At 38.5% G+C, this 11753-nt stretch overlaps 3 protein-coding genes across 4 annotated transcripts; 1 reads left to right on the top strand and 2 right to left on the bottom strand.

Moving 5' to 3' along the window:
• Nucleotides 1-677: 677 nt before the first annotated feature.
• Nucleotides 678-5975, top strand: LOC113681509 (gamma-butyrobetaine dioxygenase). 2 transcript variants are annotated; one of them, XM_027198606.2, is made up of 5 exons: nt 678-796; nt 1522-2192; nt 2507-2612; nt 3116-3318; nt 4653-5975. In XM_027198606.2, the coding sequence occupies exons 2-5, from the start codon at nt 1540-1542 to the stop codon at nt 5029-5031; spliced, it is 1341 nt and encodes a 446-aa protein (XP_027054407.2). In that variant the 5' UTR covers nt 678-796; nt 1522-1539; the 3' UTR covers nt 5032-5975. The 2 variants fall into 2 exon arrangements, with proteins under 2 accessions (XP_027054407.2, XP_089068783.1); XM_089212657.1 differs by having other exon boundaries at nt 707-796; nt 1366-2192.
• On the bottom strand, nt 5842-8538 carry LOC113681507 (heat shock 70 kDa protein 13). Its single transcript, XM_027198603.2, has one exon. It carries the CDS (start codon nt 8451-8453, stop codon nt 7137-7139), a length of 1317 nt encoding a protein of 438 aa, XP_027054404.2. The 5' UTR covers nt 8454-8538; the 3' UTR covers nt 5842-7136.
• A 444-nt stretch (nt 8539-8982) lies between these two features.
• On the bottom strand, nt 8983-11745 carry LOC113681508 (gephyrin). The gene has a single exon (XM_027198604.2). It carries the CDS (start codon nt 11671-11673, stop codon nt 9805-9807), a length of 1869 nt encoding a protein of 622 aa, XP_027054405.2. The 5' UTR covers nt 11674-11745; the 3' UTR covers nt 8983-9804.
• Nucleotides 11746-11753: the final 8 nt, after the last annotated feature.

Here is an 11753-nt window from a genome sequence, read left to right as displayed (position 1 = left end):
GAAATCGAATGAGTGCACAGCGCGAGTTTGATTTGAAATCGCAAGTATAATTTCACACCAAAATTACACAACACGAAATTAAAGTACCATTTTATAACATCCATTTTGAAATTGTGGAACTCAGTCGCTCAAATAGAGGCTTTTGTAGTCCGTAAAATACTTTATTGATCCAATACTAAGCTGGTTTGTTAGAAGTTACTAAAGTTGTCTTTTTTGCATGGGAAATTTCTGCCAGATCTCCTCGCGCGTGCCCGGTGTTCGACCCTTTGTTATCAAAACGCGCCTCTCAGCAAGACCGCAGCCATTCTGTCGCAACTGTCCTTTCAAAGTTTTCCTCTGAATTCCTCTCCTTGTAACTGTCGTTAATTTCTTTTCAGCCATGGCAATATTACGCGATGACGCAGCGAATCATTTCGAATTTCAACTTTACTGCCACAAATGAAGAAGGTTTTGATCGGAGGAAGATAATACAAACTTCAACAAATTCTTCCATGCATCAGCGGCAGTTTAAGCTGTTTTGGATTTTTGTATGTCACGACAGTTGATTGACAAATGATCTAGAGGTACCTAAGGCACCTCTTTTTTATAGCGCGCCACCGGAAACATTATGACGTCAGAAAATAGGACCTACCCTCTCGGAAATCACGTGATGACATCACGCGTCACGCTACTTCTAAACTCATAGTGCGTGACAACCGTCAATCACAAGACGGTCACAGTCGATGATACCGTCGCTGCGAATTTTGTTGTGACTTCCAGAAAAAAAATCTTGCGGTCTCTCATATTGATCGTAAAGGTTAGTTCATACCTTAGGTCACTTATTTGCAAAACCGCATCCTCTTCAAGCAACAAACTGAACAATGTTGTTGGCTGACAGTGTTCCTTTTTCGCTGAAAAAAGGAACTGATTTGGGTCTGTCCGAACGTAGTTTCGTATTTTTAAAGTATGAAGTTAATTGTCTGAATTATGACCTTTTCTGCTCCTCGCAGTGAATCAATAGATTGCACCATTAGTCAAATCGTGACTTTCAGTCGCACCAGGGCAATGATTTGTTTTGGGGTGAATTTACCAGTGATAGCTGATATTAAGGAAAAACTATGTCCTGGGCTGCGTGATTTTAACCAGACCGCCTTCAACGGCAAGAACTTAGGTTTACGAAAACCTGTTATTTCAAAATTTTGTGCAGGAAGATTCTCTCCAGATTCCCACACACAAAGCTGCACCTCTTGCACTTGAGGGGCTTCTCAAGTTGACGTAATGGCCCACCCCACCCAACCCCTATCAAACATCTCTTCTTTTCGGAAGCAACCTTAGAAACCGTTGGGCGGCTTAAGTGAGGCTGAAACCAGGTATTGATTTCTATAGAGCAAGATGACAAGCATCCAACACTTTCAGCCTCATTTTATTTGTCAGCCCATCCCCATAGTTTGCTCTGGTACAAACTTGGAGTAGAAGAAAAGAATTGGACGAAACCTCTACCCTTTTTTCTTCATTTGCCCTTTTTCTTTGTATAATATACAGACCAAATACCAACCTGTCATGACTGGGATATGGAGAGCAAGTTCCGCTGGTATAAGACTGTCAAACCAACTTTCCAAATGTGTGTGTCGCTGTTTGGGTTCATCATTTGTACAGCTCAGCAAGTTTGTGATGAAAGGTATTGAAGAGAAATCAGGAAAGAAAATGCTGAATGTTACTTGGCAAGATGACACTTCAAATGCATATCCCTACATATACCTACGGGACAACTGCCAATGCTCACAGTGCTATTTCAAAGATTCTAATCAGCGCCTTGTAGATGTCGTAAGAGATGTTGATCTGAATGTCAGACCTACCAATGTTGAAATGAGTGAGGATGGAAGTAAACTTTCAATAGCATGGCCAGACAAACACGAAACCACACTCGACGCTGACTTTCTGTTCAGGAAGCGGCTACCAACTGAAGCAGAGTTAAAAGACAGAGTTTGTGAGGATGTAACTACTAGGAAAGTGAACCTTTGGGGAAGTGAATTTAAGGACCACATTCCTCACATGAAATATCATGACATTCTTCAAGATGAGATGGTGGAGTTTGAATTTTTAAACAGTTTGTATAGATATGGATTGGCCCTGGTCACTGACATGCCAATTCAAGACGGGCTGGTGGAAAAGCTAGGGGAACACATAGGTTACTTGAGAATGACAGCATATGGGTAAGGTTCATTGTCATTGAGTCATTTAGTCAGTTGGTCAGTCAGTCAGTCAGTTGGTCAGTCAGTCAGTCAGTCGGTAAGTTGCTCAGTAAGAAATTTAGTCATTCGGTCAATCAGTCAGTCAGTAAGTTGCGCAGTCAGTAATTTGGTCCTTCAGTCAGTTGGTCAGTCAGTCAGTAAGTTGCTCAGTAAGTTATTTAGTCAGTCAGTCAATCAGTCATTCACTTTTTCATTTGCAATGTGACTGTATTAACATTGGAAGACTGTTATTTATCAACAATTTCTAAATTAACATTTGGAATATTTTCTCATAGGAAAACAATAGTGGTATCAACAAGGCTACAGGCCAACAGTGTTGCCTATACAAGTTACACATTGCCTTTACATTCTGATCTGCCGTACTATGAAGCCAAACCAGGGGTATGGAAGATAACTTTTGATAGTGAATTTTATGCAGTATTTGGTTTGAACTCTAGATAACATTTGATTGCATAGTCTGATCGTTCAGGTGAGCGTAGTCTGGAGAAGGAAAATTGACAGTGGCAGTGACTGAAGTTTCAACAACCTTAGCATGTAATGTTTTTTATGTATATTACTAACAAGAAAATGCATTGAGGTCAGAGGGGAGGATTACTAACTATATCATGTGGGATGAATCTTTTTGTGTTTTAACCCACACTGATGTGGTGGAGTTTACAATGGAATTGTAACTAGATATGATGTGAACGCTGTGGCATGGTAGTAATGATAATAAGTTTTATTTAATATCTTATTCATTCAGACTTGAATAAAAAGTTTGGTGTCATGAGGATGACCTTTTCTAAGGTGTTTTATCCCTTAGTAAAGAGAGAAATCAAATTTGAATTGAAGAACATTTAAATCTAAATGATTTCATTTTTTTATTTTGGTATAAATTATTTTAGATACAGATGCTATTTTGCAAGGAACAGACTCCAACTGAAGGAGGAGAAAATTCCCTGGTTGATTCATTTCATGTTGCTCAGCAATTAAAGAAGGAAGATCCTGGCGCTTATGAGTTGCTCACCACAACTCATATTCTTTTCAGAACAAGTGGAACTGACATACTTGGTGAATATGATTTGGAAGGTGCAAGACCACTTCTTGAGTAAGTTATCAGATGTTATGTGAATGTGTACCAACCCTTCAAACCTTAATCCTTTGACCCCTAAGAGTGACCAGCATCTAATTTCTCCTTACAATATCACCCCTGTATCACACATTAAGGTCATGAGAATAAAGGAAATGATCACCAACTGAAGAAGCTCTTGAATCCTTTGACACTTAAGAGTGACTAGCATCTAATTTCTCCTTACAATATCACACCTGTATCACACATTAAGGTCATGAGAATAAGGGAAATGATCACCAAATGAAGAAGCTCTTGAATCCTTTGACCCTTAAGAGTGACCAGCATCTAATTTCTCCTTACAAAATCAACCCTGAATCACACATGATCACCAACCAAAGAAGCTGTTGATTGTTAAACAAATTCTCCTTGTCAGCACCTTAGGAAATTAACAGGGAACATTATGGAGAATATGCATATTGATGTAAGTGTGGAAAGGGTAAGGGTGACTAGCATCTAATATCTCTAACATCAGTATCACCCCTTAATCAACTATCAAGGTCAAGAGGATGAAGGAAATGATTTCCAACCTAAGAAGCTTTAGATTATTGAACAAATTCATCTTCTCAGCACCACTATGATGGGAAATGTGTAGTAAACAATATGGAAATTATACATTTTAATGTTAAGGTTTAAAGATTTAAGGAAATAGTGTGGTTATAATTAAAAGATTAGGTTAATCAATACTATTGATTTTGTACTAAATCATTTAGTTCTTAATTTCATTTGCAAGTTTGAAATAACAAGGGTTGTCAAACGTTGATCACAATAAAGTATACTTAGCAGAGTGATGCTATTTTTTTCATCTCTGATAAATTGAAGAGACACTGTGCAGAGAAAAAAATAACAACCATAAAAAGACTGAATCACTGTGAGATTCTGGCAGCACTTGAAAGAAATTAAAAATGTTATTAACCCTTTACACCCTAACATCAGTATGCTCATTTTCCATGCTGTTCTCTAATCATTTCCTAAGATGCCGACATGGAAAACTTGTCTAATAATCAAGAGCTTCTTTATTTGGTGATCAGCTTCTTTATTCTCCTGACCTTAATGTGTGATTCAGGGGGGGTATGGTAAGGAGAAGTTAGAGGTTGGTCACTCTTAGGGGTTAAAGGGTTAACTGCATTTGTTTCTAAGGTTTATGACCCAGAAAAAGGCATTTTGCAAAATTTGTTGCAGGATTTTTAAAATAAAGCACATAGTTCTAGGTTTTAAGATGGCTCGTCAAATCAAACCCCAAATCATAATTCTGACTATTTAGCTATCCCACTTGTTAAATAATGCAATATTTATTTTTTGGAATCTTTTAGGCTAGATCATCATGGCAGACTATTACGATGCAACCACAATGAAGGCTGTAGACTGGACTTTTTGGGTGTGCCAGCAGAAAAAATCCATGAGATGTACAAAGCCTATTATTCATTAACCAAGAGATTGAAAGATCCTAAAAATATGTTTCTTCACAAGCTTTCTCCAGGAGAGATGATTGTGTTTGATAATGACCGTGTCCTCCATGGAAGGGAGGGGTACACTCTTTCAGAGGAAGGGGGTAGATGTTTGGAATCAGCATACATTGACTGGGATGTAGCAAGGTCCAGATTGAGTGTCTTAGGGAAGAGACTTGGTAAGGGTCCTGTGGCCAGAATGGACAGTAAACTTAGTGTTACAGGACAGTGGTCTGTGTCATGAAATTACCATGTGCAAAAATATTCAACAATAATTATTTGCTAGAGGTGAATTGAACATGGTGCAATAGCTCTCAGTACAAAAGAAGGGATTATTCAAAAACATTCCTTACCCTGAGGCAAAGAATTTTTTTTTTGTATTATTAAATGAGTGATTTTTTCAAATTATTTTGTAGACTCCAGAAATATCAATGATTCATGGAACACTTATTTGGCACTTAGTGCTTCAGTATGTTTGTGAAGAATAAGATGTGATTTAATAATATATAATAATAAGATGTGATTTAATCTACAACAAAATTATTTTGTAGACTCCAGAAATATCAGTGATTCATGGATTCATGGAACACTTATTTGGCACTTAGTGCTTCAGTATGTTTGTGAAGAATAAGATGTGATTTAATAATATATAATAATATGTGATTTAATCTACAACCAAACTCGATAAGCTGGAAACCACTCCACTTTGCGTCGTGGTTTCCTACATTTATCTCGTGTTCTCCCAACCTCCCAAGTGTTTACATCAGGCTATGTAAACACGGAAACCATTTTACATTTCTTCAATTTATACTGGCCAACTTATCTTCTATCAAAAGGCATTAGTTTTTCTTAGGATTACTTGGATTTTCACTAGAGGACCTTACCATATCTGAAGATAAAATTTGTATAGTAATATAACAACACTGATGTTGGTTATAAGTATTCTAACCCTGTATTAAAAAGAGAGCATCCAAAGCATATTGGAAAAGAGAGTAATGTATTTGCAGAAATTATGAGGGTGGTGAAAAAAACAGCAATCAATTTGCAAGAAAACTCTGTTTTAACTTGTTTTATTAATTACTTCTTGAGATAAATCTACATGTGGTTTGTAATGCACAAAGTGTTATTACTGTGTTCATAATATATATACATTTCAGGAAATTGGAATTAAATAATTTTCACTTACAGGATGTGACCTGATGGTCTCTCATATGTCTGGCATTTCATTTGCTTCTCTGGGTAGTATTTGTTTCAACAACTCTCCAACAGCCTTCTAGCTGTGAAACATCTTTAAACTTAGAGAAGAAATTTTCTGTTATGTTTTGATGTCATGCCTACCAGCTAAACCTCTTTCCATTCTCTTCAGCTGTATGTTGGATAATACATCAAACTTATTGGCAGAAATTATTAAAATAATTTCGACAGCAACCTCATAGAACTACACTATCAGAGATGTTTATACTATAAACAAATGTCTTAAATTTTTCAAATGATGTAATTCACTGTCTTTGTTAAATAAAAGATATTAGTGGCACATAATTTATAATTTACTCACATGTGGCATGAGAGAACAGAATTACATCAAAATCACAAGGAACAATCATGGTAACTTGTTACAAAGGGTTTAGTGTTTACAAGTAAGGAAATTTTGTTTTGAAATTTCATAATCATATCAGCCAATTGTGAAGTGAGTATTCCTGAAACTCTCACGACCTGCATGAGAGAAAACATTTCTTCTGGTAGATCATGATCTGATATGAGTTAAGTATAATTTTTAAGAAACTAAAATCTCTTTTTTGAAGTGTTGTTTTTACTTGATTTTACACCTCAGTCTATAAAAAAAATAATTGGTTATAAGACATTAAACTCTTAAAATAAATAAAATTGAGAATTGTGAGTAGATAATCTTGCAATAGTCTTTTGGTCCATGGAATATGACTACATATTAAATAATTTTCTAGTTTACAAAGGGAATAGCTTTCCCAACATTTTTAAAGATCTTTAGTACCCTCTGAACTGCCATGCTTGTAAAACTCTACAAAGTTGGAAATCCTTCTAATGGCTTTTACCAAATGTATACAATTTAAATGAATTTTTGGCTGTAATGTGATGACTCAAGTGAGGGAAGATATGTAGAACATGGCTATTGGTGTTTGATGTTACAGTAATCTGAATGATTGTCAGGATCTGATAAAAAAAAATGTTTGTGATTGACAACTTTTGCTTAAATGTTTTTTCCAGAAAAAGTTATGTGGAGTTTGTCCCCATTAAATGATAACAGTATTTTCTGTAATTCTTCAATCATCTCTCATTGATTTTCTATAAGTTAAGAAGATTATTATTAATAAATTAGGACTCAATCTGAATCTTTCTGAGATTGTGATTTGGAAGTTCCAAGGCTGACACCTGAAGAGGCCACATTCCACCAATGATGCCAGCCTGTATCGCCACCCCTGTGGCTACTGCTAGCTCTGGGTCTATGGCAACATTAGGTTTCTTTCCATTGAAGTATTCTTCAATAAGCTGCCGCACCTTAGGAATCCTCGTCGATCCTCCAACTAGAACCACTTCATCAACATCTTCTTTTGGAAGGTCAACTTCTTTCAATACCCTTTTGATGGGCTGTAGTACTTTCTGAAACAAGTCTTCATTTAACTTTTCAAAAGTTAACCTTGTGATTATTTCCTCGAAAAGGACATGTTTGTCCCCATGATTCAGAGAAGGCAGAGGCAATCTTATAGTCACTGCTGCCTCTGTTGTCAGGTTAATTTTTGTTGATTCAACTTCTTGTCTCAGACGCTGTATATCTTCAGCATTTGTGAGTTCCTGGCCAAACCTATCTTCTATAACAGACATTAGGTAAGACATGAGTCTTGAATTGAAATCCTGACCACCTAGCCGGTTGTTTCCAGCCATGGCCATAGTTACAAACATTCCCCCTTGAATGTTAAGCAATGAAACGTCCAATGTTCCACCACCCAAGTCAACAACCATAACGTTAGAAACTCGTTCCTTTTTATGAAGTCCGTATGCCATAGCTGCCGCTGTGGGCTCATTTATAAGCCGTACAACTTTGATCCCAGCTAGAGAAGCTGCCTTGATCGTTGCATTTCTCTGTGCCATATTGAATTCTGCTGGGACCGACATTACAGCTTGATTCACTGCCCTGGTGATGTTTCTTTCGGCAGTTCGCTTCAACTCCCTCAAAATAGCCGCTCCGATTTCTTCTGGCGATACTAAAGTAACGTTGCCATGACTTTCGACCACGAACTTAGGATTGTTCTTTTCATCAGAAGTGATTTTAAACTGGTAGAGAGAAGACAACTTTTGTAAGTCTTCCTTCGAAAACGTCTTTCCAATAAATCGTTTGGCATCGTATATCGTCGATCTTGGATTCAGTTCAGCTTGATCTAAGGCTCTTTTTCCCACCAAAACTCCTTCACCGGTAAAGGCAACGACGCTGGGAATGACTTTGGTGCCATTTTCATTAGCCAGTATGTCAATATGTCCTGTGATTGCTTGATAAACTCCGACGCAAGAAAACGTTGTTCCTAAATCTATGCCGATAATTTTGGGTTTGGGAGGAGGTAGACGACTTTGAGCAATGTATCCTGCGACGACAAGTGCGAAAATCCCGCCGAGAAAAAGTCCTAACGAATTACTCATCCTTCTTCAATCACCTTCTTCGGCGGTTTCACCGGAAGACGAAAAGCTTTAGTTTACGACACGTACATGCGTACTGTGGGTTGCGCAGACTAAACATCCATATCTCCAGGGAGGGTAGGGTAGTGAGTTTTGCGTACAAGAAAAATAAAATTGCCCTTGATCTGCATAACTGAAGTCGAGTTTTTTGTCTCAAAGGATCAGAACTATTTTGGGGGGGGCTACAAATTACTGTGAAACTAAAACAAGAAGTGTGACCACACGAAAGAACACAGGAAAAATTGATCGAAAGCTGTAATAATTGTGTTTCAAAGAAAGAGGTAATAAGGCAGAGGGATCTGTGCCACCAACAGCAATAGTAATTAGTCTGAGGTTTTGATGTTTGCTTATGTATAAGGAACTTTATTGTGATTGGTCAGTTCTCATGTGTGAGCTGTCAGAATAAAATCAAAAAGTTCACAGTTTCCTGGTTTTCACAAAAATCAATAATGAACAAACCTAAGTATCCTCACCATAAAAACAAAGCATTGAATTATTCAAAGTGTTACATTTTATTACATTGACCAATATATTAGAGATTCTGTCACACAATTACAGATCTGTCCTTGCGATTGGTGTGGCTCAGGACATAATTAGTTCAGGTTAACACTGAGTAGTGCTACCATCTTGATCATGTCTTTCAATCTTGATGTTCAATCTGAGTTAAGTTTCTCAGAAAGTAATTGATTCTGAGTATTAAAGGTTCCTGCCTATGGATTATAAAAATCAACATCTGACAGTATAGTAAGATTAGATACATCTTAAGATCTCATTAGTAATTCTCCTTACTGTCTGCTGTGTAGTTCTTGTAATGTTAGTTTGGAGAATTTGGTCTTGGATCAACTAATAATCCCCTAATTAATATTTTTCTTTATTCTCATCACTAGTCTGCTTGATATTGTATTGATATTGTAAGGAGGAATTCTGTATTGGTCACTCATGGGAGTTAAAGGGTTAAAGGTATGATGAGTCTTTATTTTCTCCCTCAAATTATTGAGCTGCAAAGTTTGAGCTGAGCTGCCCACCTGAATTGTTTCTTAAGTGAAATTCTGGAAGAGGTATTAAACTTTTCTTTGGAGAAAATCATAAAAGTGTGGAGTGCCAAGTAAATTGACCCTGATGACATAACCTGGGGCTAGTTTAAGACTTAAGTGAATTGTCAGCCTCTGAAAATTCACTTAAAATTAAAATGTAGGACAAACAACCTGTTTGAGGTAATTATGATTGCTATCAGCAGATAGTTGACAGGTTGGTAAAAACCAGACCCATTTAAATATATTGGGATTGTTATTTCTAATTTTCACACTTGAGTTATTTAGATTTCCCCTATCACCAATGCATCCACCATCTCTCCTGCATCAATCCTGGTTAGAGTTTCACTCTTAGGTGGCAGCTCAAGCACTGCATTGGCACTCCTCATGCTCATTAATCTACTGCTACATTGACTACCAGTAGATATTGCAGATGGAATAGCTTCTCCTGGCTTCCAAGACAGGGTGACTCTGTAATATTCAGGTCTTGGATCCAGATTTACTGGTTGAGGCAACTTTGCTTTGATCTTTGTTAGATGGGGATGCTCCGAGCCAGACATCTTACGCAGGGCTGGGAGAACAAACAGGTTGAAAGTGACCATTGCAGAGACTGGATTTCCAGGAAGGGCAAATATAAGTTTTCTCTTCCCATCAATTGTGGTTGTGGCAAAGGTTGCTGGTTTACCAGGCTTCATGAAAACTCTCCCAAAATGGATAGTTGCCCCAAGTCTGTCTTGTAGAACAGGTTTCAGAAAATCTTTCTCTCCCATTGATACTCCACCAGATGAAACAAGAACATCGGCCTTTTCCAAGCCACTTTTTAGAGAGGATTCCAACTCCAAGGGTGTGTCAGCTGCTATTTTTAAATCTAGGGCCTCAAATCCATGCATTTTAATCAGCGACTTTAAAGCGATTCTATTACTGTCCCTGATTTGCCCTGCTTTGGTTTCCTCTCCTGGATTTACAACCTCATTTCCAGTAGAAAGCACAGCAACTCTTGGCTTTTGGAAAACTTCTACTTTGGTGACTCCCAGTGAGGCCAAAAGACCCAGTTCTGCTGGTCCTAGTTTTTGATTTGTTTTGAGTACTTGTTCCCCTACACTGACATCAAAACCAACTGGTCTGATATCTTGGCCAGGTTTAGGAGTTGTAAGGATTTTAACTTTCTTCTCAGTTCTTCCATCGTCATCACTTTCAAGTAATTCTGTATCTTCCACTTGGACGACTGCATCAGCACCAGGAGGCAGAGGTGCACCAGTGTTGATGCGCATCACATGGCCAGAAGTGACACTGCAAGTTGCTACTTCCCCTGCAGTGACTGCACCCAAGACCACACACTCTCCTGGTCCATCTGAAGCTAATACAGCATACCCATCTTTGACTGATGCAGGGAAAGGGGGAAGGGGTTCTTTTGCACTGACGTTTGATGCCAGTGTATAACCTAAAGCATCTTCTATGGGTAAAACTGTTGTTGAGAGGCAGTTAGAATTATTCATGATCATAGAGAGGGCTTCATCCATTTGTACAAGTGGATATGGGGAATGGCGATCCCTTTCGGCCACTTTGCTGAGATCTTGTATTGGTTTGTTGTGAGCCTTGTGTGGACAGACATGTTGCATTGCTGAATGGGTGACACTCACATTTGGACTATTCCTTAGCACCTCTATGGCATGCGGTAAAGCTGGTAAAACAAATTGGAAACATTCCTGTGAACCTTTTACACTTCCAGGCAAATTAACAATCACTGTTCCTTTCCTTATACCACAGGTAGCCCTGGACAACATGGCCATGGGAGTAACCTTAAGGGATCCGCACAGCATTCCCAGTGAGAGGCCCGGAGCAGATCTTTCGATAACTTCCGCTGTAACCTCAGGGGTGACATCTCTTGGAGAAAATCCTGTGCCTCCTGTCGTCAACACGAGGTGCAATCCTTCAACATCGCTCCAGTTCAAAAGAACTCGTCTTATTTCGTCCCGTTCGTCAGGGACACAGTCATAGAGTACCTCACTTACATTCAAAGTAGAGGAATTCACCAACCTCTGCAAATTCGGCCCACTTTTATCTTCAGCTTCTCTGCGGGAGCATCTGTCGCTAACTGTTAGGACTCCCACTCTAACAGAGCCAGAGGCAGGCTCCATCCGAGTCGCAGCCATAATCTACGTCTCCGGAGGGGTTAATACGCCCGGAAATGCCCGACATCGAACGAACATTACCCACGACCAGCCGCCGAGTT

The sequence above is a fragment of the Pocillopora damicornis genome, chromosome 7 (assembly GCF_964200805.1).
Source record: "Pocillopora damicornis chromosome 7, jaPocDami1.2, whole genome shotgun sequence".
Lineage (NCBI taxonomy): Eukaryota > Metazoa > Cnidaria > Anthozoa > Scleractinia > Pocilloporidae > Pocillopora > Pocillopora damicornis.
This window is presented reverse-complemented; position numbering and strand designations above follow the sequence as displayed.

Coding starts and splice junctions, on each gene's coding strand:
- LOC113681509 (XM_027198606.2), top strand. CDS start 1,540: ATGACTGGGATATGGAGAGCAAGTTCCGCTGGTATAAGACTGTCAAAC. Junction 2,193..2,506: donor TTGAGAATGACAGCATATGG/GTAAGGTTCATT, acceptor ATTTTCTCATAG/GAAAACAATAGTGGTATCAA. Junction 2,613..3,115: donor ACTATGAAGCCAAACCAGGG/GTATGGAAGATA, acceptor AAATTATTTTAG/ATACAGATGCTATTTTGCAA.
- LOC113681507 (XM_027198603.2), bottom strand. CDS start 8,453: ATGAGTAATTCGTTAGGACTTTTTCTCGGCGGGATTTTCGCACTTGTC.
- LOC113681508 (XM_027198604.2), bottom strand. CDS start 11,673: ATGGCTGCGACTCGGATGGAGCCTGCCTCTGGCTCTGTTAGAGTGGGA.